Here is a 25,912-nt window from a genome sequence, read left to right as displayed (position 1 = left end):
AACTAGCTGTAACCCGCGGGCTTTGCCCCGTTTAACTTCTTAATTTTCAAGATTATCTCGTTCGCATGGCTCAATCACGTCCTGGTTGAAGTTTGTTCGCTACGCTCACTCACCTTTAGGTTGGAGCTCGTTCGCTACGCTCACTCACCTTTAGGTTGGAGCTCGTTCGCTACGCTAACTCGCCTCCAGGTTGAAGTTCGTTCGCTACGCTCACTCACCTTTTGGTTGCAAATTAGCTGTTGTCATAAATGTAAAAGAAATAATAGTGCTGCACCCTGTTGGTAATCCTTGTAACTTTAATGCTATTGAACATCATAGAACAGAACCAACTTGTTTAATTGAAACAGCTGTTAAGATTCAATAATTCCATTTCTCATAAGGTTAACATGGGAAACTCCAGAGCCACTGGGGCGGAGCCCGAAAGGATTTTTGAAATAAGAATATGCCTATATGTTAATCGGGAATGTGAGCTATCATCATGCCAAATTTCAGCCCAATCCGACCAGTATTTTTCGAGTTTACTTTTCCCATACACACATACACACATACAGCAACCACCTCTTTTTTATAATAGTATAGAAGATAGATTGTTGGGAGGGCGGCGTTCGAGAGTCCTTTTGGGCTAGCCGCCACTGAGCGATACGTAGCTTTTGGCTTCCAATTAACATTTGTATAACGGCTAAAAACATCGTAGTGTGGTGAAAACAGTTTTAACTGACTACTTGATCCCCGTGTGTAGGACCCACAGTTAGTATTTAAAACACCCCCCCGCCGCAGCAAACCTGCAGACTAAGCGAATTTCAATTTGTCTGATTACATTTTTACTAAAATATTTTCATAAATAAGACATATTTATTCAATATTTAAATAACCTTAGATTTAACGAGTGCTTAGGTTTGCTGCTACGGGGAAGGTAAAAAGTGTTTTTGGACCATACTTCAGGGCATATTTTAAGGAATTTTCACTGGGCGACATTTCCGGGGGGTATGGAAAACCCCCCAAGTAAGAAGGGGGGTCCAGGGGTCCCCCCCCAGAATTTTTTTTCATAAATTATATGAAAACCACACATTTTTACGCATCTTTTGATGATTTTTCCTATTATATTTGCTTTATAACAGTCCATATAATTTCACTTAATCACGTGTTTTACAACGACTTAACAGGCCAAGGCTCTCTTCACAACCTCTTGGACAAAAATCATTGCTCAATTTCAAAAGTGTACTACTACAAACATTAAACAATTTGTGAACACAAACATGTTTAAAATATCTACGTAAACCTAAAACAAAACTGCACAATATAGATTTCCATTTTTTATTTTAGACAGGGAAAAATCATAATCATAATTATTAATTGTTACGGATTTATGTATAAGTAGCCTAGGATACAAAATTATCTGTAATGATAATTATGATTATGATTTTTTACCTGTCATAAAATCTTTTAACATAAGCGTAAATCTTTTAACATATATTTCCTCAATTTACAATTTTCGCATAAAAAAAAACATTTAACAGTAGTTTTCTACTTTCATAAGTGAGATTAAAAAACCCCAATTCTTTTATAAATGTTTTATTGCACACAACAAACAATCGTCAGGAAATACTTTGAAAATAACACAAAGCTTTAAAGAGTAATAAAATTACTAAGATTGCATCAATACTTTTTACAAAGAAATAAGTAGCTTTCTGATTAAAAGAATTGAAGAAGAACATTGAATTTAAGGCCCCTATTAGACGAGGTAGCCTGGCGACGCACTGGCCACCAAACCTAGTAGCCAGTTGAGTAGCTAGAATTTTACCGCCGTTACTCATTTTGTTGTGAGTGCTTGTCTTGTACTTGTACTTGTTATGAGCGGTATGTTTACAGTGAATAATGAGTGATTATAAGTATCTTCTCCTTCTGTTACTTCTGAAGAAAAGGAGGCAAAGGAAGAGAAAAATATACGTTCATCCAATGCTTAGTGCAAGAGAATCGAAAGGGTTATATTACACCCTTTTTGATGAGCTCTGTGCGGACAATACAAAATTTTTCAATTATTTTCGTATGTCACAATCCAGTTTCTTCGAGTTGTTAGGTCTCATAAAGGATGATATAACTGGAACTGATACTGCAATGATGAGAAGATGTATTACATCCGAGGAGATGTACTACACCCGAAGATGTATTACACCTCAATTTTACATGTTTGTTGCTATACTCCTCTACAGCACAGTTCCAAATACAAGGGTGTTTTTCGATTTCACTAATAAAGTCTTCAGTGTTCAACTTTGTGTCGGCCAACTTCTGACACTTTTTCATGAGCTCTTCTTGCTTTTTATTTGCTTCTTTCTTTTGATCGCCTATCGGTGGCTCTTCTTGCTTTTTCTTTCATTCTTTCATTTTGTTCGCCTTTTGGAGGTTCTTCTTTTTTCTTCATATCTTCGCGTATCCCTTCGACTGAATCAGATGTAGACATTTTATCAACTGAAGTGAACAATTCACCCACTCACAACACAACAGTGTGCAAGTACCCCTGTGATATGAACTGACCGAGTGGCGACGTGATACTGGCGACCTAGTGTAATAAGCTCCATATGCTACAACGCAGCGTCGCCAATATGGGTAGCCAGTGGCTACCGCAGTGGCGACTGGGCTCGGTAGCCAGTCGGTCGCCAAAGTGTGGCTGCGTCGCTGGCTACCCTCGTGTAATAACATCCATAAGAATCAATGACCCTTGACAAGCTGAGTAGCCAGTTTGGGCGCTGGCGACGTCGCCAGGCTACCTCGTCTAATAGGGGCCTAAAGGTAAGGTGTTTAAAGGTTACTGTACTGAATTTGAAGGTTACTTTACTAGTCACACCGATGATGCAGCTCATTCAGAGTAGCCTTAAAAAGTAAACATATACAAGCCGAGGTCTGTGTCAGCAGGTGAGCGGGGAAGGGAGGGGGGAATCAAGTAGTGACATGAAAATCAGTACAGACCGCATCGCTATCTTATCTGCTTCCCCTCCCCCTCCCCAGCACACATGCACTCGTCCATCCTTTGTCAGCCTGCCAACCAGTCTTTCTCACTCTCTCTCTCTCTCTACCCCCCTCTCAATTACTCTCTCTCTCTCTCTCTTTCTCTGGCTCGTTTAAAATCAGAAAAAGCGTGGCAGTTTCATGTTAATCACTTGTTTACTTAACGGAAGAAGTTGAGAACACTCTAAAATATTTACACAATGTTATTTTTTTTTATTATTTTATTATTTGTATTATTATTATGATGAAGAACTAAAACACTTCCTGTCCTACGAACTGGGTCCATACTCTTTCTTGTTGTTTGATAATAACGGTTTGCACAAGGAACCAAATCAAATATTTATAGGCCTAAAGCCCCTGTCCCCATTGAAAACAAGCACTTCCATGGTCAAGTGCAGTATGTTATTGATGGTGAGTTCCTACTACACAAAAGTTATGGCCAGAGCATCAACCTTTCAACCACCAAAAACCAAGCATCAACCAAGAAAAACTTAATCGACAACATACTCACCACTCCTTGCCTTGCTATAAGGAAGAAAACTGTAGGCAGCTGAGAATATTCAATAATTTATTTTTTTTACTTTTATAATCCCGATACATGTGAGTCATTAAAAAAAATATGCCGGCACTACCCATAGCCACTGGGCGACAAAATCTCGGCACTGGGCGACACAAGTGTCGCCCGGTTAACATGTTATTTTATGCCCTGCCATACTTCAATAGTGTAGGATGAAATAAATAAATTTGAAATTGTTATCAATATATACCCATAGACAAGTAAACTACAACAGTTTTCATTTTCTCCATAAAAGTAACAAGGGAATTTTAAATTACACTATTTTTGAATTTTCTCCGTAACCGTTAGGCATACAACAGCGCTTCAATATACAAATTAAATTATTTATTTTTTTAAGCTCTACAAAGCGGTTTAGAAAGAAATTGCAAAATATTTTTGTTTTTAGGGTCAAATTGGGAAAACCCTATAAACCCCCATTCCTATGGTCCGAATATGCTGGTTCGCGAACTCGTTCGAATAAACGTCTACGTAATTTTTCCTACAGGTTTACACGTTTGTACCAAATTTCATCAAAATCTGATCATAACGGACACACATATATATATCTATATATATAAAAGGCAAAGCCCTCACTGACTGACTCACTCACTCATCACTAATTCTCCCACTTCCCACTTACCTAGGAGGCTGAAATTTGGTACACTGATTCTTTAGGCATTAAATAGGTCAACTAAGTGGTTTTTATTCTGATCGGACTCTCGGGCTCCGCCCCAGTGGTTCTAGAGTTTCCCATGTTAACCTGATGAGTACTCATATTTAAATGGAATTAATTAATCTTAACAGCTGTTTCAATTAAACAAGTTGGTTCTGTTCTATGATGTTAAATAGCATTAAAGTTACAAGGATTACCAACAGAGTGCAGCACTGTTATTTTTTAAATATTTTACAACAGCTAATTTTAAACCAAAAGTGAGTGAGCGTAGCGAACGAACTTCAACCCGGAGGCGAGTTAGCGTAGCGAACGAGCTAACCTGAAGGCAAGTGAGCGCAGCGAACGAGCTCCAACCGTAAAGGTGAGTGAGCGTAGCGAACGAACTTCAACCAGGACGTGTGAGCGCAGCGAACGAGCTCCAACCTAAAGGTGAGTGAGCGTAGCGAACGAACTTCAACCAGGTCGTGTGAGCGCAGCGAACGAGCTCCAACCTAAAGGTGAGTGAGTGTAGCGAACGAACTTCAACCAGGACGTGATTGAGCCATGCGAACAAGCTCACATATGAAGTTAAACGGGGCAAAGCCCGCGGGTACAGCTAGTAATTCTATAAATATATAGGCCTAAACAGCTGTTAAGATTCATTAATTTCATTTAAATATGAGTACTCATAAGGTTAACATAGGAAACTCCAGAGCCACTGGGGCGGAGCCCGAGAGCCCGATCAGAATAAAGACATAAACAGCTTAGTTTTCCTATTTAATGCCTAAAGAACCTAATTTCAGCGGAGATCTAGACCAATGGCCCGCTTGGATAGCTGAATACAGGCGATCTACTGAAATTAATGACTACACTGATTTAGAGATAAATATATAGGCCTATATATATAAAATATATATACATATATATATATATATATGAATTTGAACGGATGGTGTTTTTGGCCTCTATGGACCTCAAAACAACAAATTAAATCGGTCCCGGGTCCAGGTCTTACCATGAGTAATACGGTAATAGCTTATTCCCTATATGGGAAATTTGCTAAAAAGAAGCTGAATATGATTTTGATTTGAACAAAAGATTTTTTTGAATTTGAAAGGTGATCTTGAAAATGAATTCAGAATTACCCTCTTCATTTATTACTGAATTATTAACCGTAGGAACTGTTTTAGTTTACTTAATTTAACATATTCTTAGCATCTTTGCACAACTTGTACAAGCAAGTGTACAAGTTTCAATTATCTTTTTCTGAATTTGTATCATCATTGTTGAAATTACAAAATTCTAAAAGAATGGTTTCTTACTCAGGATACTTGTGATGATCCTCAAGTTTTAGAAATGGAGTTAGCGTTTGAACGAAGTCAAACTGAAAAGAATCGACTGGACCTTAAAGACAAGCTTTTAGATCATCTCTCATTAAGCAAGGATGCTCATTTCAAGAGCCAACAAATTGGAGAACCAGATTTAAATCAAGCCGAAAAGCGTAAAATTGCTGAAAATGTTTTAAAGCACAGTCCTGGACTATTTCTTGCCAGATTTGGAATACACTTACTTGAAGAACATCTAGATTATTTTGACACTGACATGCCTTCTCAAGAAGCTTATGAAGTTTCTTATCACATTAAACAGCTGAGAAAAAACCATTGCAGAACAGTTACTAAGGTAATTTGCATCCACTTATCTAACATAGTTTTCCCTGCATGTTCAAACTTTTGGTGTCCTAGTATGTTATTAATAATAACAGAATTTTAGTTTGAATCAGGATATAAATCTAATTATTATAGTCTTGATTGATAATTAGTATTATTTGTTTATTATTGGTTTGAGAAAAACCTTTATGCTTGCTATATATTTAGTTATGTAACATATAAACTAAAGGACACATGCTGCTCCGCAGCGTGAAAATAAATATAATATCCGAGATATAGGTAATCAAATTTATGATTTTTGATTGAGTATTACAGTATCTTGAGCTTAACTGATTCAAACGATCAATAGCACAAATCAAAGCTTATAATTTACTGATTATTTTGAGTCTAAAACAAAAAACATGAACAATACTAGAGCCATTGATTTTTAATCATAGAAAAACCTCATGAAAAATAATTTTTATGTTGGTTGTTCACCTTGGGTTTGCTTGAAACTCATCTGATTTGAAAGCCGGTATTTCACTGAAGGTTCTTATACCAAAATATATAGGATTATATAATTATAACTGGTGAAAACATGTTAAATTGAAGTACAAATTTGAAAATGAATCAACTGATGTTTTATAGTCGAGTAGCCTAATACAGTAGGTAAATATAAAAGATGCTTGAAGTGAGATCTTTGCGTGCATGATTCAATTTTAAACCTCAATCATGAAAATCGGTCAGGTAGAAGAGCCAAACGAACTTGGAAAAGAAAAACCAAATTTAACTTAATAAGAGATTGGGGAGCAAATTTTGTTTACGTATAAGCCGAGAGGGGTTATAGATAAATATATGCCGATGCTTGATGTGAAATCTGTTTGTGCATACCTTGAATTTGAGATCTCAATCATGAAAATCGGTCGGGTACCCCGAAGAAGTCCATGTAAAACCATCTTTCAGGCTTTTCAAGTTTTAACATTTTACGACCTATATATTTTAGAAGCATTATTTTGGGTTTTCAACAATTTGTCCATTTTCAGGGAGAGTCACACAAACCACAAGTATAACACTAGACATAAGAACCTAATTAAGCCCACTAGCCATAGATTATCACTATTTGAAGCATCACCTCAATATATTGGAACGAAAATGTACAACTTAGTTCCTGATAATTTAAAAAAACATCACTAATCCAAATAAATTTAAAAAAGAATGTAAAAACTGGTTGCTAACCAAAACATTTTATTCTTTAAATGAATTTTTAAGTGGAAATTGAAATTGGTAGGATTTTAAGTATTAAAATTATTTTGTTTTAAATTGAATATTATTGTTTAGCTTTAAGTATTATAATGTAATTGACAAATGTCGTGTCATTTTGTGATGTAATGGCATTCTGTAAATAAATAAATAAATAAATAAATAAAATCCTATAAAGGCTATAAAGGTTTAATTTTGTTTTTAAAAGGCTTATGTGTAACTATTTTATCAACAGATGTAAAGATCAAAATGTTTCTATTTCATGTTCTCTTCCCGTTGCAAAGCACGAGTACAGCAGCTAGTTCTCCATTAGAATAACAAGAGAATTTTAAATTAAAATTTTTTTTGAATTTTCTCCGCAACCATTAGGCACACAATAACGCTTCAATATACTAAATTATTTTTTTTTTTAAGCTCTACAAAATGGTTTGGAAAGAAATTGTGAAATTTTGTGTTTATAGGGTCAAAAATGGGAAAAACCGATTTTACCCCATAAAACCCCCCATAAACCCCCGTTCCCATAGTCCGATCATGCTTGTTCGCGAACTCGTTTGAATAAATGTAGGTTTACACGTTTATACCAAATTTCATCAAAATCGGATCATTTTTGCTTAAATTATCGTGCTAACGGACACATATGTATATAAATATATATATCTATATATATAAAATCCAATGTATGTTTGTCCTTTATGGACTCCAAAACCGCTCAACAGATTGTAATGAAACTTTCAGGCATTATTAAGCATTATTCAAGGATGGTTTGTGTGAAGTTTGGTGCAGATCCGTCAAAAGGGCTTCCGCCCCAGTGGCTCTGGAGTTTCCCATGTTAATCTTATGAGTACTCATATTTAAATGGAATTAAAGAACCTTAACCCACTGGAGACTTTGCACGAGACTGTCTCGTGATGGGTTATGTTGGCCCAAAAGCCTCATCACGAGACTATCTCGTGATGACGACATAGCATTATTATTGATTTTTTAAATAATTAATTGTTGCGTAGTTACTAAGTTTTATGTATTGAAATGTTTCTCAAGAGATATAGTTTAAATAAAAAATGATTATTTAAGAATAAACTAAAAGTAATAAGTAGAAAACAAGTAACAAAAAGTGTAAAAATATTACGTCATTGAAAGTTGTCATTACGTAACAGCTGATTTGTTTTATTTGTTTTAAGTCTACAGTTTTACAATAAAATTGTTTTCTTACTCTCTCTGTAATATTAGAAACTGACAAGGGATGTTATTTTCATTTGTATGGTTGACAATATGGTGCAACAGATGTGATGTGATTGTTTACATTCTTGATTTTCAGACCTTTGTGTTTGTTTGTGTTCGTATTTTCAGTGGTGATAAGTCATTATAACTTAGTTACGGGTTTATTATTATGTTTTATAAATGGAAGCCAACAAACTAATTTGATCGCATATTCTCGAGTGAGATTGACAGCCTTTAGTGCGAAAATGAAAGTGAAAGTGACGGCGAATCGGGCGGCGTAGGCCTAGTGGTGATGAGAGGGTAGACAGTGTTTTACATAAATAGCTGTAAAACATAGACTATTGTAGATATAATTACAAATTAAAAATTTTTATGTAGGGAATTGAATAAAGTAAGGAAATAAAAGCAAGAAATAGTTTAAAAAAAATATTTATAATAAATTCTTTGACATTGCTTTTGAAAAATATTTATAATTTTTTTTTATTTTCATTTTGAAAGATAAAAAAAAATATTATTGTTATTTTTTTTACTTGAAACATATTTATTACAATAGGAAATTTAATTTTATTCAATTTACATACAACTTTTATCTATTTAAGTTAAAAAGTAAATTTTTTATGAATTTTTTACTGAAACACTGCAAATTAGCCATTTTTTAATGGATTCTAAAGGCTATGCTATTGAACACTGTAGTGTCATTCATATGCCTTTGCATTTAACATATGTTTTATAATTTAGTTTGTTGTTGTGGTGATGATGACTCTTGTTGAATAATAAACACAGTCTTTACTTGCAGCATTTATTACAATTTTATATTATCTTACATGGTGTCAGGTTCAGGTTGTGAAATAAACATTTAAAACATGCCAAGACCTAACAAAAAATCTTCTAGAAAGTCAAAAAAGGAAGTGGACGAGTTTACAACTGAAGATTCTGGAGATGAGGCAGTTGGTCCACGACATAGAAGTAAGTTTCAAATAGGCTCTGATAAATCTATGAAAATGATTAGTACCCAATCAAAGCCAGCACCAATAGTGATAGGTCTACAGGCACCACTAAGTGCTCCTGAAATATTTGATTTTACCAACCCAGCTATGTGGCCTGTATGGATTAAGCGGTTTGAACGTTACAGGCAGGCATCAGAGTTGTATTTAAAACCGGACCACCAGCAAATAAGCACCCTTTTATATACTTTAGGGCAGGAAGGTTGTTTAATAGACAAAAGTATCTTTATTACTGAACTCAATCTTTTTTTTTTTTTTTTTAAGATTTTATTAACCGATCAGCATTTCATTGCTATACAGGTTAGGTATAATATAAGAAAGACAAAAATAACATTATTAATTACATTAACATGGATAGAGGTCAGCTTAGCCCCTCAGGCACTTATTGTCACTGTTTTAGCGGGTCGGACTGTAAAGGCACTGTCCACCTATGAAACACAAATCAATGAAAAAAAAAAAATGGTTATAATAAAACATCTTGAGGCAATCTGGGTTTTAGTCGGAGTCTCTGGATTTCAGAAGGTTGGCAGTTTGATGGAAAAGATTGGCGTCCATTAGCATTTGCATCGAGGACATTAACAGAAACAGAGTCAAGATATGCTACCATTGAAAAAGAAGCTCTCGGCTTAACTTGGGCTTGCAAAAGATTTTCTAGCTTTATTCTTGGTAAAAGGTTCCAGCTTTACACAGATCATAAGCCTCTGACTGAGATAATGGGTTCAAAGCCGATCTCTGATCTTTCTTCTCGGCTGCAACGTGTTCGTATGAGATTGCAAAATTTTGACTACGAAGTTGTTCACATCCCGGGGAAAGAAAATGTAACTGCAGATTTACTATCAAGAAGCCCTGAAATTTCACCAATGGATCGGGAGAATGAGGTTATGGAGAATCTGGAGGAAGAAATGTTTGTAAGAAGCATAATTGATGCATTGCCTTGTTCTGATAAACGGCTGTTGGAAATTAAGAATGCCCAACATGAAGACCCGGAAGGACAGGAGCTCTTAAAATGCATCCAAGAGAATACATGGCGGAAAAACTCGGTATTCTGGAAGTATCGCAATGAACTCGCTTTGGAAGATGGATTAATTGTTAAGGGAAGGAGGATGTTCATTCCAAAGGCCTTGAGAAAAGAAATCTTATCTAGATTACATGAGGGACATTTGGGTATAGTGAAATGTCGGCGGCGTGCTCAAGAATCTGTTTGGTGGCCAGGCTGTTCAACAGAAATTAGTACTACAGTGGAAAATTGTCCAACATGTATAGAACACAGACTGCAGCGAAAGGAGCCTCTGATGTCTACACAGCTTCCTCAAGAGCCTTGGACCCATTTATGAACAGATATTTTGAAATGTAACCAAAACTGGTATTTGGTAATACAAGATTATTTCTCACGATTTTTAGAGCTCATCGAACTCAATACTTTGACTTCAGCGGCAGTTATTGGAAGGATGAAAAACATTTTTGCACGACACGGGATCCCTCTAGAAATTCGTACAGATGGAGGTACTCAGTTTACTTCTGACGAGTTCAAAGGTTTCGCAAAAGAGTACGGATTTAGAGCTGTAACTAGTAGTCCACACTTTCCTCAATCGAATGGAGAAGCTGAAAACGCTGTATCTATAGCCAAGAGGATTCTACTAAAGTGTCCGGATCCCAATCTTGGTCTATTAGCTTACAGGACCACCAAATTGGAATCGGGGTTATCACCTGCAGAGCTGCTGTATGGTAGAAAACTAAGAACAACTTTACCTTCGCTCAACGACTTTCAAGTGGTTGGAAAAGATAAAATAGAATCCTTTTGAAACTGTGACAAGAAAATAAGAGACAGAGTCAAGAAAAACTTTGACAACAGAAGAGGCGTCAAAGAACTTCCACCTTTAGCAGTAGGAGAGAGGGTCTGGGTTAAAGATATAAGTGCGAAAGGAACCATAAGAACAACAACCAATCTACCTCGATCCTACATAGTATCATTGAGTAATGGGAATGATGTAAGACGAAACAGATGGCATCTCATTCCCCTACCAAGAAAAGAGAATGATGATTCTGACGATGTCTACCGTGGAAGGAGGGTGCAGCCAAACCACAATGATGGAATAAGAAGATCGAGCAGAACTATCAGACCACCAATAAGATATGAGTAAATATAATGAGGAAGGGGAGATGTAGTGTCATTCATATGCCTTTGCATTTAACATATGTTTTATAATTTAGTTTGTTGTTGTGGTGATGATGACTCTTGTTGAATAATAAACACATTCTTTACTTGCAGCATTTATTAGAATTTTATATTATCTTACAAACACAAAACCAAGTCTCCAATGGGTTAACAGCTGGTTCAACTAAACTATCTGATTCTGTGATGTTCAATAGCATTAAAAAGCTAATAGGTTTACCAACAGGGTGCAGCACTATATTTTTTTTTAATTTATGAGAACAGCTAATTTGCAACCAAAAGGTGAGTGAGCGTAGCGAACGAACTCCAACCTGGAGGCGAGTTAGCGTAGCGAACGAGCTAACCTGTAGGCAAGTGAGCGCAGCGAACGAGCTCCAACCTAAAGGTGAGTGAGCGTAGTGAACGAACTTCAACCAGGACGTGATTAAGCCATGCGAACGAGCTCATCTTGAAAATGTACGAGCATGTGACATAAAACCACAATAGGACAGGACTACGTCTGTCGGGCCAGCTAGTAATATATAAATATTATATATATATATAAATTTAAACAGATGGTGTTTTTGGCCTCTAGGGACCTCAAAACGAAAAAGTAAATCGGTCCCGGGTCCAGGTCTTACCATGAGTAATACGGTAATAGCTTATTCCCTATATGGGAAATTCGCTAAAACCAAGAGAGATCAATAACCTCGGGACTTGATTTACGCATTTAGTTGGTCGGATATACTATAGTTCTTAACTGTAAACCTTGGATTTTGGTACTGGTTCTTTTCCTTAGAACTGGTTCTTTTCCAGTAATAGTAAGCCGTCATTTCAACATCATTTCGTGTCATATTGGGACTAAGAAAACATTAATTGTTATGATAAATCTTGGTGACACTAATGTATATGTACTTTGCTTTGGTTAAAGCGTAGCAAATTCCCTAATTAAATTTTGCGTGTATGTCTGTTGGTAGCGCATATTTCTCAGTGTTCCGTACGGACAGGACAAGAGCACCTTTTATAGTGAAAATTTCAACTGTAATGTTTAATAGTGAGGTTGAGGTAGTATTTTAACTATTTTTAAACATTGTGGAAAGTAGCTTTCAATCATAGGCCTACTTTAGAACTATCCCTCATAGATCTATAAATAATTTTTTTCACTTGGAACTGTCAGATACTGTATTTGTTTAGTTTAGCCAGCATATCTGAAAATATGCAAATTAACTGCTGTTCTTTATATAAGAAGGTTTCAACTGACTACTATAAGATCCCCGTGCGAAGAACGGGCACACAGCTAGTAAACAATAAAAGGGATGGCAATGCCTTAATATTTTTATTTTCAGTTCTATACCCACACTATCTAACATAAATTATTAGTGAATAATAATCGTGCGTGCTATCTCGGGTATTTAAATGCCTCTCAATTTGTCATTAACCCACCACATTAGTGTCATTAAAAGAAGGAACTCCAAAAAACCTAATGCAAAACTTAAATCCACCAAAGCTGTGCGACGTGTCCAGACTGACGATTAAAAAATTGACACCAAAATTAATTGGAGCAAAAATTATCAGTGGTAAGTTTAAAGGAGAAATAGTCTTAATCCCAAAAATACTGATGATTTCATCCAAATTACCCTCTGAATTTAAGCAACTACAATTTCCTTTGTGTCTTGCTTTCGCAATCACCATTATAAGGCACTAGGGCAACCCCTGACTATCGTCGGTTTAAATTGAGAAAATGCATGCTTTTCAAACGGACAGCTGTATGTTGCATGCTCACGTGGTGGTAGGTACGCTTAAAATCTTATATATTTATACACCTAATGAAAAAAAATTGTTTATCCACTGGCAATTAAGTAAAATATTCTATTTTATTTTTGGTTTACACTTTTATTATTCATCGTAAAGAACAAATTAACATTTAAAATAATAGTTTTTAAGCGCAGCAATGCATGCCGGGTAACTGCTAGTTCTGAATAAAATTGTACAACATTGCTGTAAAAATTACGGTTCAAAAGTTGTAACTTAGGCTATTTTCCCATAAAATAAAGGAAATTCAGATTTAAAAACAACTGTTTTTGATTAAAATTTTTTTGTTTTCCTCATAATTCTAAACAAAACAGTGCAACTCCCCATAGCTGTAAAAATTACGGTTCAAAAGCTATTGCAACTTTTGTGATTTTCCCTATAGAATAATAGTTACTGTACTCCCATCACTTACCCATGATAGAGGTTGTTGACAAGCGAATGTGAGAAAGTATGTGCCAGATTGCTGATGCCGTTAATTTTATAATTGATCTTTACTTCGTTATTAGTCGTGGTAGCCTAGTCATCAGGATCTTGGATTTCAGTGTCAGTGTGAAAGGAACAGGTTTGATTTGAGGTACAGCAGAACTCAAAATATCCTAACTCCAACTTTCGGAATTAGTGATTATACTAATAGCTTACAGAAGCTAAAGTAATAAGAATCACTATTAAAGAAGGCAAAAGCTGCGGTCATTTAAACATCATCAACAATTCCTGGAGTCCTGGTAGGGACTCCTGGGTTCTCGCAAAATCATCATCTTTGTGATAGCAGCAAAATCTTAAATATCTACCACGGTCTTGTGGATATCACTATTGATCATCTCCCCCCAGTCATGGAGACATTATTGTCGTTTTCTGTGATTGCTGTAAACTCCTGAACATCTCCTGCAGTCACAGAAAATCATCATCCTATGCAATCTTGGCAAAAGTGTGAGTTTGTTTGATCGCAGAACCTTTGCAGACATGTTCTGCTATGGTGATAGTAAAAAGCTCAGGCCTATTTTCTATAAAATACCACAAATTTCAGCAAACATCCCACTATCCCAATACAGTCCACTCTTGGTAATTCAAACACTCAATAAATTAAAACTTTCAATAATTCAAAATAAAAGCTCAGCTCATAGAGAATCTATCGATATTTCAAATTTTTACCAAGTATTTTGATACACTCGGTATTTCAAAGTCCAAATAAAAGGCAGGTAAATTTGAAACACGCAGTAATTCGAAGTTTTTGTCGTTTAACACTCTATAATTCGAAGTCATGCAGTAATTCAAATTTTTGTCAGCAAAACATTCTATAATTCAAAGTCAGGGCACCCTTCATGTTACATTCCCTACATGTTATACATTTTGTTCCACAGTAGTTTTGGACGTTTTGATGTTTAGTTAGAGCAGTAGGTAATTATCGTCTGGTTGACAGTGTTTGCGGTCAAGCACAATTTTGAGGTTAGGTTCCTTCCACAATTTTTACAGTACATTCATTACCGGCTATTCTATTGCATGTCATTAGATCCAAGCCTAAACCCCACACTATAATACATTTTTAACAATCCCTTAATCCCTACCACCGAAAAATCTGAAAACAAATTATACCAGATTGAAGTTTAATACTGCAACAATAAGCGGCAACCGAAACAACATCTCATGGTAGTGGCCAACCTCGCATTGGAAGTTGGAACAATAGTTTGTAAACGGTGCTTTGACAAATGAGTTTACTCGTTGAGCGTCGGCGGTAGAACTCTCTGTAATTCGAATGGTTTATTTTTCCCCCGATAAATCAAACTCTTGATCATTCAAAACTCTTGATAATTCAAATTGATTTGGTTGGCCCACCAATTTCGAAATATCAAGAGTCTACTGTATTTGACTTTCCGAATGTGGTATGGTCTCATTTTACTCTGATAAATGGATTATATCTAGAAATATTTCAGCTTTATGATCTTTGAAAGTGTTTATTATTACAACAGTTCCACTGGGATAGATTCTAGCAAAAGATAAATTAGCCTAATAAGGATTCAGACCAATTTAATTAGAAAGTCTTATAATAATATTAACTTTGATCAAGGTATATATGAACTGTTCTTGAGTTATTATATACTTGAAAGTAAGGTAATTATTATTTTTTTCTGAAAGGTTGGGATAAAGAATAGAAGGTTTGAAGCTTTAAAGAAGATGGTGGAAGAAGGCTCTTACTTTTGTGAAAGTGAGATGCGAAATCGGAACCCGCTGCTCTATGAGCAGTTAGTTGGAAGATTCTTGACTCCTGATGAACGAAGAGAAAGGATAGACAATATAGACACTACTAATATTACGTAAGTGTTACATGAATATTAAAATGATGCTTCAGCAGATCTCTTTAGAAGATGGTTGAATTCCATGTTTAGGGCCTCTGGATTTCTATATAATGACTTGGTACTATATCACCTCGTCATGTAATTCAACTTGATGTAGAAATAATTGTTTTACCCACATGCTTTGTAGTTAATGTAGCATAGTCAAGGTAACAAAAAACATAATTATTGACATAACTGTCACAAGCACACAAATAAATAAATATGAATCTAAAAATTAATACTGATGATAGGCCCATCACATTACGGTAACTGTCCCAGTGCAGATAGTAGAACCACCTACTGTGTCTACTACTTTAGTGCCTGTGCTTGGGCAGTCCGCGTTGTGATAGGTCTATTATCATCAGTATTAAATTTCATTTTTATAGTATAGCCTCTGGATCACTGATTTTTACAATAAAAGGTTTAAATTACCTGTATCCGTCAAGTGATCCTGGTTTGTAGTTTGTTGACTACAGCTGTTTCATGTCAATATTAACACCGGTGGGGCACACGGGAGGGACTATGGCTAACATATCTTGTATTGTCAGCGTTCACCGCTAGAACCGCTAAGTTGAAAAAAATTAATTAATTTTATAATTTTTAGTTATAAAATTAACTTTTTAATTATAAAATAAATTTTTAATTATAAAATAAATTTTAAATCATAAAATTAATTATAAAATTAAACTGTCATAACCTAACCCAACCAACCAAACTTGCTGATAATAAAAAAAATTATGATAAAAATCAAATGAATGTTAACTTATAATTTTTAATTATAAAATTCATTTTAAAATTTAGTAATATAAAATTAAACTGTCATAACCTAACCTAACCAACCAAACTTGCTGATGATATAAAAAAGATATAAGATACAAATCAAATAAAGGTTTACTATTAAAAATAAAGTTCTGTTCATAAATAAAATTATAAATGTATCAAATTCCAACAAAAGATGTAGAGTTAAGAAGTAGTCGCATTCAAAGCAAAATCTTTGACAAAAAGTTAGTGTCCCGGCTGGTTTCGAACTGGAGACCACCTGAACACTAGTCAGAAACGCTATCAACTATGCCACGAACGCCGCTGGAATCACATCGTCTCATTACGGTAATCGTGTTGCCTCAAGAGAAGACATTAGCCACTAGAGATATGACGTCACCACACCTTTAGCCATAGTCCCTCTCCTATGCCCATCTGATACCAACACATCTTCAGGTCAAAATGTTGCATTTATTTATTCCATAGAATGGTCATCATAAGGTTTAAAGTTCACAAAAAAATAACACATACACGTACACGAAAAAGTTTAACACTGATTGGCCAAAACACAAAACAAAAAAACGTGTAATAAACATTGGACACGTACAGCGCCAGTAGAAGGTAGGTCATTACTGCAAAACCTTTTATAGTATTAAATTTACTTATTTATCTATAGTCATTTATATAGGATTTTTTGTTTCTGAGCCTTGAGCCGATTTAGCCAACTTTTAAATTTGACTTTATACTTGGGAGCAGAATAGAAAACAAAATTCAAACAGTCATACCTCCAGAGGAGTGGTTTTTGAAACCCTTAAGATATGAACGCTGTCCCTCTCTTTCCTCAGTTATCAATACCAAGATAAATTATTAGTTATTCTACCACTGTAGTAATATAATTGTGGTCTAGTATCAAAGGGTGTAATCTTTGGTCGTATAAATTTTTACAGTCTTATATGTAAATTGTGTCAGTTGAAAAATAATCCTTATCAAAATTAGCCCGTAAGGGAATAAATCACATGACCGCGCATGTGCAGAAAGTTCTGCCCGGCAGCGACTTGCCTCGGGGCATAATTTTGGAGAGCTTCACATTTTGCCCTGCCTCGCCTGGTCCTGTGTGTGGCGCTCCATAAGGCTTAAGTGTGCACATAAATGTGGTTTAAATACCTACATTTAAGTAATCCAATTCGTTTTTTATGTCACAACGAGGTTTCAACTCCGTGGAGTCATCTTCAGGTGTAGAAGGAAAAAAGATGCCATTTCATTGAAGGTCGTCATAGTTTTTAAAACACAAAAAAACTTTTAACACAGACATTGAACTTTTCTCTTTTCCGATAATTCACACTGAAATAAAACTTTGTGTCTATTTTGAGATTGTGTTGCAAAAACTATGATGACCTTCAAAGAAGTGACATCTTTATCCTTGTACACCACACCTGAAGTTGACTCCACAGAGTTGAAACAATTAATTGGATTACTTAAATGCAGGTATTTAAACCACTTTAAATATTCTACAGTAATTTGGAGGAAATACGAGGGTCGTCTCAAAAGTAAGTTACACATTTGTTTTAAATCACAGCGTCGAGCGCTAGAAAGCTGGGAGTCGCGGGGAATTTTCGTCTGGATGTAATGGCAACACTGTAAACGTCGCGGCCGCCTACGGCACTCGCCCCTCCAGTATCGATCCGGCCATCATGGAGACACCACTTGTTCCCACCGCCGATTGTGAAATCCGTGCAGTAATTAGATTTTTGACTGCAAAGAATAAAAATGCAAGTGAAATTCATCGAGAATTGTGCAGTGTTTATGGTGAAAATGTGATGTCTAGGCCAATGGTTTCCCGCTGGCGTCAATCGTTTATTGATGGACGAAAATCGTTACACGATGAACAACGAAGTGGCCGCCCGTCCACTTCCCGCGCTTTGACTGTTGTTGAAGATGTCCGCAAGGTCATTGACACCAACCGGCGCTTGACATTAGATGAAATCATTACACAGCTTCCTCCAAATGTTGAAATTAGTCGTGCGTCGCTTCACAGAATCATTTCGGACGATCTCAGTTTGTCAAAAGTCTGTGCAAGATGGGTGCCACGCCTTCTCTCAGAAAGGCATAAGGAGCAGAGGGTTGATGCTGCTCTCCAGTTCCAACAATTTTTTGATGATGAGGGAGATGGCCTATTCAACAGGATAGTAACCGGGGACGAGACTTGGGTGCACATTTGGACGCCCGAATGCAAGCGGCAGAGCATGGTGTGGAAGAGAAAGGACCAGCCTACTCCAAAAAAGGCAAAAGTTGTCGAATCAGCCGGCAAGGTCATGGCAACGATCTTTTGGGACTCAAAGGGAGTATTGTTGATTGATTACCTGCCAAGGGGGGAAACAATTACAGCTGAACTTTATTGTGAAGTGCTACGTAAGCTGAGAAGGGTGATATAGAACAAAAGGAGGGGAAAGTTGACCAAAACAGTGTTTTTGTTTCACTACAATGCTCGCCCACACACCGCCCGTCAAACACAAGACCTTCTGGAATCCTTCTGATGGGATGTTTTCGGCCATCCACCTTACTCTCCTGACTTGGCGTCGAGTGATTTTCATCTCTTCCCGAAGTTGAAGCGGCATTTAGACGGGAAGTGCTTCGAAAACGAAGACGAACTGAAACGGAAGGTGGAACAATGGCTAACCAAAATGGCGGCAGAGTGGTATGATGCTGGACTAAAAAAACTGTTGCCACGTTATCAAAAATGCCTTGAAAAAGATGCCGACTACGTAGAAAAATAGTCTATATATGTATCTTTTAAAATATACCCTTTTCAAATCAAATTTGGCTTTTTTATTTATTTTGGAAATAGGTGTAACTTACTTTTGAGACGACCCTCGTATATCATTGGCTTTCTCTATTGTAGTTCCCCTGCAATTTTTTGATTGCTGTAACTTCCTGACCCATGTCTATATACTTTTATTATGCTTCTACACTAAGAGAGAAGTAAGGAACAGAGGATACACTTAAGGCTGTGCGTACAAAATATGAATAATTTTGTTTATATATTTTTTACACTGAAACCCGTTTATTGGGTCCTTAGAAGAAGCTACACACTTATAAAAAAAAAATCATTTGTTTTGGATATCACATAATTGGTGCTCAAAGTCAGCTCTTTCCGAGATTTTGGTACATGAATAAGCAAACACCAAATGGTTAAAAAAAATTGTAAAAATACTACACGTTCTCCTACGTTTAGTTTAAAAACCTAAACTAATTTTTATAGCAAAAATCGAAATATCGTTTTTTATAAGCCCAGAGAAACCTGCATTTTGATCCGGCAGTTTTAACTCATCAATTTGAAAATCATATTTACTTGTAGCGGGATTTACGTTTTATAGTTGATTAAAGTATGGTTTGGCTATGTAAATTAGGGACGTCGTGGTTCATGAATAGTCAATAGTCAATGAAAAGTAATTTATTCAATACAATCTTTTATATTCAATAGTATCTTTAAACAATACAATATTGTGATTGATTTTGTCAAAAAACAACTACATACTAATTTTGGCTACATTGTAATTGTCAAGAGACAACATGGCATGTTATAATATTCTAATTTAAGTTCTGAGGATCTAAATTCAATTTTCCAGACTTCATAAACTAATACACAGAATAATATCACAGTACTATAAATTAATATCACAGATTGTGATCGGCTGCATTAAATTAATTGTAAACATGAAAACGACCAACATTAGACATACACAGTGTAAATTATTGATAACTGAGATAGAATTTGTAACAACTAAAAGATGACAATGAAAAATAATACTGAATGGAATCCTAATAATAATCAACAAAGATAAAAAAGTTTAATCAATCTGCAAAATTGATGACTTATAAAACTATATTTCCATGTTTAAAAAATTCTCTGGTAGAGTAAAAGGGGTTTGCAGAAAGCCAGACAGACAATTTCTTTTTGATAACCTTAGAAGGAAGTGATCTTGATTCACAATGCAGGTTGTTAAAAAACCTAATTTCTGACTTTTGACAGTTGATTGCAGTCTACACTGCGGCAAATCAATCAGACTTTTGTTTCTGATATTATAACTATGTAAATCTTCACGTAGCTTACAACTATTTTCATTTTTCTTTATATTAACAAGACAATAAAATATATTAACATTAATAACAGATAAAATACCTGTGCATATAAATAGCGGTTTGCAATGAGCTAGCCAATCCGATTTGGTAATAATCCCCACAGCCTTTATTTGAATGAGTAAAATTTCATGTACGTGAGAACTTCCTCCCCACAGCATATTGCCATAGCTCAAGACTGAATGAAAAATGCAAAATATGCATGACGCAAATAACAAGAAGGTATATTGTCACTCAAACTCTTAAGTAGATACACAACTCTAGATAGTTTTGAACAAACAGATTCAATATGTGGTAACCATGTCAAATTACAATCTATGACAATTCCAAGATTTATATATTACTAGTTTCATTATTAATAACAGGCCTATTTTTTGTTCGACAGATTAAATGCTGTGTTTTATTTTCATTTATAACAAGACCATTTGCACAAAACCATTGTTTAGCCTCAGTTAACGTTCTTTCAGAAATGAGAGAAAGGTCATTTGTATTTTCACCTACGCTAAGAAAAGATGTATCATCAGCAAACATAGTTGTTGAGGAAAGTGATAGATTAGCTGGTAAATCGTTTATTGATAAAAGAAACAATAATGGACCCAAAATCAAGCCCTGAGGCACACCTGTTTTCACTTCCACGCATGTTAATCGCTCACCCTCTGCATCAACAAACTGTGTCCTTTCACACAAATAGGATTGAAAAAATTTCAAAGGCACACTGTGAATACCGTAATGTTTAAGTTTACTTAATAGAATAGAATGATCAATTAAATCAAAAGCCTTGCTCAGACCACATGCAAACACCTCTTCACTTCCACTCTCCGTCTGAGCCTGCAGTTGACCCAGCCGACTCTCAGATGCTGGAGTCCCAGCACCTTCGTGGCATGTGGGTATGCCATTTCGGCGACCGCCATCCGCTGCTGACTCCTGTTCGGTTTTGTGAGCCACACCTTAAGGAAAGCCGTTTGCCCGCCAAGCTTGGGGACAGCTTTCTTCAGGGCCTCAACAACATCAACCTCCGTCGACACACAATCAATGTCTCGAACCTCGACTGATGTCTTTGGTTCAAGAGCAAGGACGGTGCCCTGGCCTTCAACAGCTGCCTTCAGTTCGGCAGTAAAGGCTGCTTTGTCTTTCGACTTACCCAGTTCAAGGAGAACGTCCCCGTCCCGGGTTCGTCTAATCGACCGTTCAACCGTATCGGTCTGCTCTGGCTTAGCCTTGGCCTTAATTGCACCCAAGACCTCGGCGAAAGATCTCCCCCCTGAGGGCTTGACCAGGATTGCCAGACAATAGGTCAGTCTGAGTCGCCTTGGCCTTTACCGTGGTCCTTTTGGTTTGGACGCCTTCTTCTCTTTTTTGAGGACTGTCCGATGTGGAAGGCCTTTTACGTTTCCTAGAAGGCAGTGTTCTTTCGTCAGACAGAGACACAACCTTCTCGGCAATCTTCTCTATGGCTACCTTACTCACCACCCGGCATGCAAAAACGAAGCCAAGGTCATCCTCCAGTTTGGCCAAGCCGTTTTTGACCACTTGATTTACGGCTTTCTGGGTCCGGAAGGTGTCCAGCATAGCCTTGATCGTAGCTTCCATGTCTTGGAGCCGGGTTTCAATGTCACTCTCTGCGTCAAGATATTCCTGACGCAGAAGCACCATCTCAGAGCCTTCCGACCTCAACGGTGCTTTGAATGGCTCCTCTGGCATCCCTACAGCAGAACTGGGAGAGTGGGGGAGAGTTGCTGGCAACACCAGCTCGACACCTGCATCTCCGACGTTTTCCGCACCGTTCCCAGCTCCACTTGCCGAAGGAGCTCCTAAATGGGGGAACTCCTTAGTGCATTTGAAGGTGGCAGGTGGGGGAGATGTCCTCACGTTTTTTGGTGGTGGCGACCGCTGCACCTTGGAGCTACGGACAAAAGCGTTCCGCTCCACTTCCAACGTCTTTTCTGGCTCATTTGAGCTCTTAATCAAAAATGTGTTTTGAGGGGTTTTATTTAAAGCCATCGTGTTTATTCCACCGCATCGTGCGGCAAGGAGCGGCCCGGAATCAGTCAGGAACGGGTATACTCTCGGGGACAAAAACCCCTACCCCAGTTCCCCGGGGCCTGACCTCCGTTTGCCCAGCACCGGATACCTGACGTGCTGGGGGTCGCCCGTCGCAATGCAGAGCCCGACCTCTACATCCATGCCGCACTCCCTGACCAAGGACCGAAGTGGCTGGCTTCTCACGACCCACTAAGAATACCCATCGGCAGTGCAGAGCACACATCAACCCCTGCAACACAACAGGGGCACTCCCAGAGACTCCCAGTGAGTTCGTCGGTCACCCTTTTAGTTGCCTCTTACGACAAGCCCAAGAAGGCTGCGGTGCTATTCTAACCCGGTACCGCACGGGAAGTTGATGTGAGGTTAAAAACCTACATGTTTCACTGTTAATACGGCATCGTCAGGGTACAAATACATAAAAGACATTACTGTCAAACGCACACAATATGTTATTTATTTATTGTGTGCATAAATTATTTAAAGATAAAATAAAACCAACAATACATAAACCCTGTTTTAATACCAATTCCAAAAACTCATAACAAAAACAAAAACAAACAAATAAGTCAGCTGATACTTATTAAAATTAATATGGTCTATTTAAATTCAGTACACTCTTCCCCCATAAAATTAATCTTGACAGCCTTCTCTGAAGTTGGGAAGTCTTTAGTTCCTCTACGTAAGACTGAGCTTTCCTCAGCTCTTTTTTTATAATTTTTCCGTTGTATATCATCCTGGTCATCAGTGTAGAACTTGTGATGCTCTCTCTCCTTAAACTCTAGCTTGAGTCCTCGTAGCTCATCCAACAACCCATTACATTCTTCTACGTACTGCTTCAACCAAATGTCTATAGACCCATACCTAATTTGTAGGACGTCTGCCAGTTCTTCTTGAGATTTCTTCAGAGGTTTGGTACTCTGTTCTCCTACTCACCCTTGCCATCATCCTCTTCACCCTCTACCACCACAAGACCCGTCTCCTGAATTAATCGCAACAACTCCTCATACTGAGCTCTTGATACGTACAGATCTTCCTGTAGTTTGGTCTTTCTCCTTTTGATGTGTTCAAACTGCCGGTAGGTATCCTTGTGTTCTTTCAACAATTGAAGATGTTGTTTCTCCAAATTCTTGTATTTTTTCTTGGCCATATCCACCTTATTCGCTAGTATAGCCCTCTTCTCACTATCCAGATGTGCCTTGGCCACCCTAGCCTTGCGGAACTTCTCCTCACATTTCCTTAGCTCAATCCTGACATCTTGTGTGCTGTTGACTTCCTCCAGAGTCCTCAGAAGTACAATTCGATGAGTTGTAGCTGTTCTTTGAGCACAGCTGAGATCTAGTATTGGTGACGGAGCTAGTTCTGGGATGTTTGGTGCCTACCCTATTTGGAGTGGAGTATATATTGTAGACTTTGAAGTTATATTCGCTGTACGGCTGATGACTTTCTAGTTCCCTCATTCTGATTTCTCTGTCTTTAGCTCTCGCCTGTTGCTTGGCAGCCAATCGAGTCTCGGCCTCTTTGGCTATCCGGTCGAGCGCCGGGTGTTTAAAGCCATTCCCATCGTGGAACCGGCCTCCTGTCAATGACTTGTTGTATCCCACTGCGTTTCCATCCTGCTTACTAGAGTGATCCTTCTGAAGCTCAATGTTGAATAGTTTCAACCATTCCCTTCCAAAAACACTGTCTACATTTCCCCGAATATAGTTATTTGTGCAACTAGTGAGAAAAGTGAGCAATTGACTCACTCGAGAGAAATCCTTACTCACGAGCCGTAGGCGAGTGAGGAATGGTTTCTCGAGTGAGGCAATTGTACTTTGAACTCGAGTTGCACATAATACTTTTCCTACAGTTACCATAAAACAAATAAATTGGTGAAGAAACATAACCTATTTTTACACAGAAGTGAACTTTTAATATAACATTTAACGTGAAGTGACAAATACAACAGTACAACAGCTGACCAGCTGATTTACAGCCAGTGCTGCCAACGTATTTCGCGCGCATACAACGTTGCCTGCATGTTACGCGCTCACTATTTCGTGCCTTCACGTTGCAAATCTGGAGTGGGACAAAGTAATTAGAGTAAATTGGCCACTTTGCTTTCTCAAATCAGTGAGAGAACATGTACATTGTTAGGTAACTGTAGGAAAATATATAGGCTGCCCACAGATATTTGATCTTTATAACAAATTAAATTTTTGCCTATATGGAGGAAATAACACAAAGAACTAGTTTAGCCCCTCAATGTAAGTACAGTACCTATTGAAAACAGCTGTTGTTGCTGCAGCATATGATGAAATTCATCTTTACCCAGCCCTTAAGAAAATTGGTTTACATAAATATAAATAACTTGTAAACAGAGCATACATTTTTCTGCTTTATTTAGCCTAAGGGTGTTGAGTCTTTAAGTAAAAACTAAAACCCATAAATAAATCAGAAAAATATACATTTCACAACCTGTTCAAATTTAATTTTGTTTTAATTTGAGCAGTAGTTTTTGTTTTATAAATTGCTACAAGTCGGGTGTTGTTCAAAAAGCAAAACAAATTATTTTCTAACTTGGATTAATATGTTTAATAGTTTTGGTAGTTTAATAAGTAAGATATATTTTCCATTGTATTCAGTTATGATAATGTAACTAGCAACATAATAAACATCACGAAACGTTTAGTTAATTGAACGAGTGAAACCCCAGCAGCCGACTATACGCCGATGGCGCCGCCAGGTGGCAGCGAGCGTCAGGGCAACGATAACCTATTCATCTAAGAATATTATAATTAGGCTTACACAGAAATGTAATTGTTTATAATAATAATATTTGTTTTTAAAATGTTTACATTATCAGAGAAAATCTTACTTTAATTTTGTATTTAAATGTACTGTATATCAGAATTTTAAAAAATATAACAGTTTTATTTTCTTGAAGAAGTCCCGCCCCCTAGAGCCTTCCGCCCTGGAGCGACCGCTCCACGGTCGCTACACCACTGCTCTGAGAGTTAAATACTATGTAACAAATTTTAGATTAAGTTTAATCTATTGCCCTAAGAATGTGATTGTTTTTGACCGGTGGTTTCAAACTTTTTGTTAGTCTATTTTCTTATTGTAAAGCTTAATGAAATGGTGAAGCCATACAGTAAAATATCTTTCACAAGTTGCTTTTTAAAGAAAACTGAAATGATTTTGATCGGGATCCTGCATAAAAAAGTGACTGCTTTCATTTATAAAAATTTCTAAACCAATAAATTGATTCAAAACTTTTGAAGTTGTAATATTCATTAAATTCCGTTGCTTGAAAGTGTTAAGTTACCGAGAAATTCTGATTTTACGACGTGGTAGCTGC

General features: G+C 36.9%; 1 protein-coding gene across 5 annotated transcripts in view; it reads left to right on the top strand.

Annotated features, from left to right (window-relative positions):
* LOC128982953 (coiled-coil domain-containing protein 97) overlaps positions 1-25,912 on the top strand; it is a 72,042-nt gene that overhangs the window by 16,425 nt on the left and 29,705 nt on the right. For all 5 annotated transcript variants that reach the window (XM_054402056.1, XM_054402053.1, XM_054402055.1 and 2 more), the window contains exons 3-4: positions 5,538-5,891; positions 15,434-15,612. In XM_054402056.1, the coding sequence (XP_054258031.1) occupies positions 5,538-5,891; positions 15,434-15,612 (533 nt within the window). The remainder of the gene's footprint in view (positions 1-5,537; positions 5,892-15,433; positions 15,613-25,912) is intronic.

Source organism: Macrosteles quadrilineatus, unplaced genomic scaffold, assembly GCF_028750875.1.
Source record: "Macrosteles quadrilineatus isolate MER2022 unplaced genomic scaffold, UCM_ALF_1.0 Scaffold_1__1_contigs__length_201487025, whole genome shotgun sequence".
Taxonomy (NCBI): Eukaryota; Metazoa; Arthropoda; class Insecta; order Hemiptera; family Cicadellidae; genus Macrosteles; species Macrosteles quadrilineatus.
This window is presented reverse-complemented; position numbering and strand designations above follow the sequence as displayed.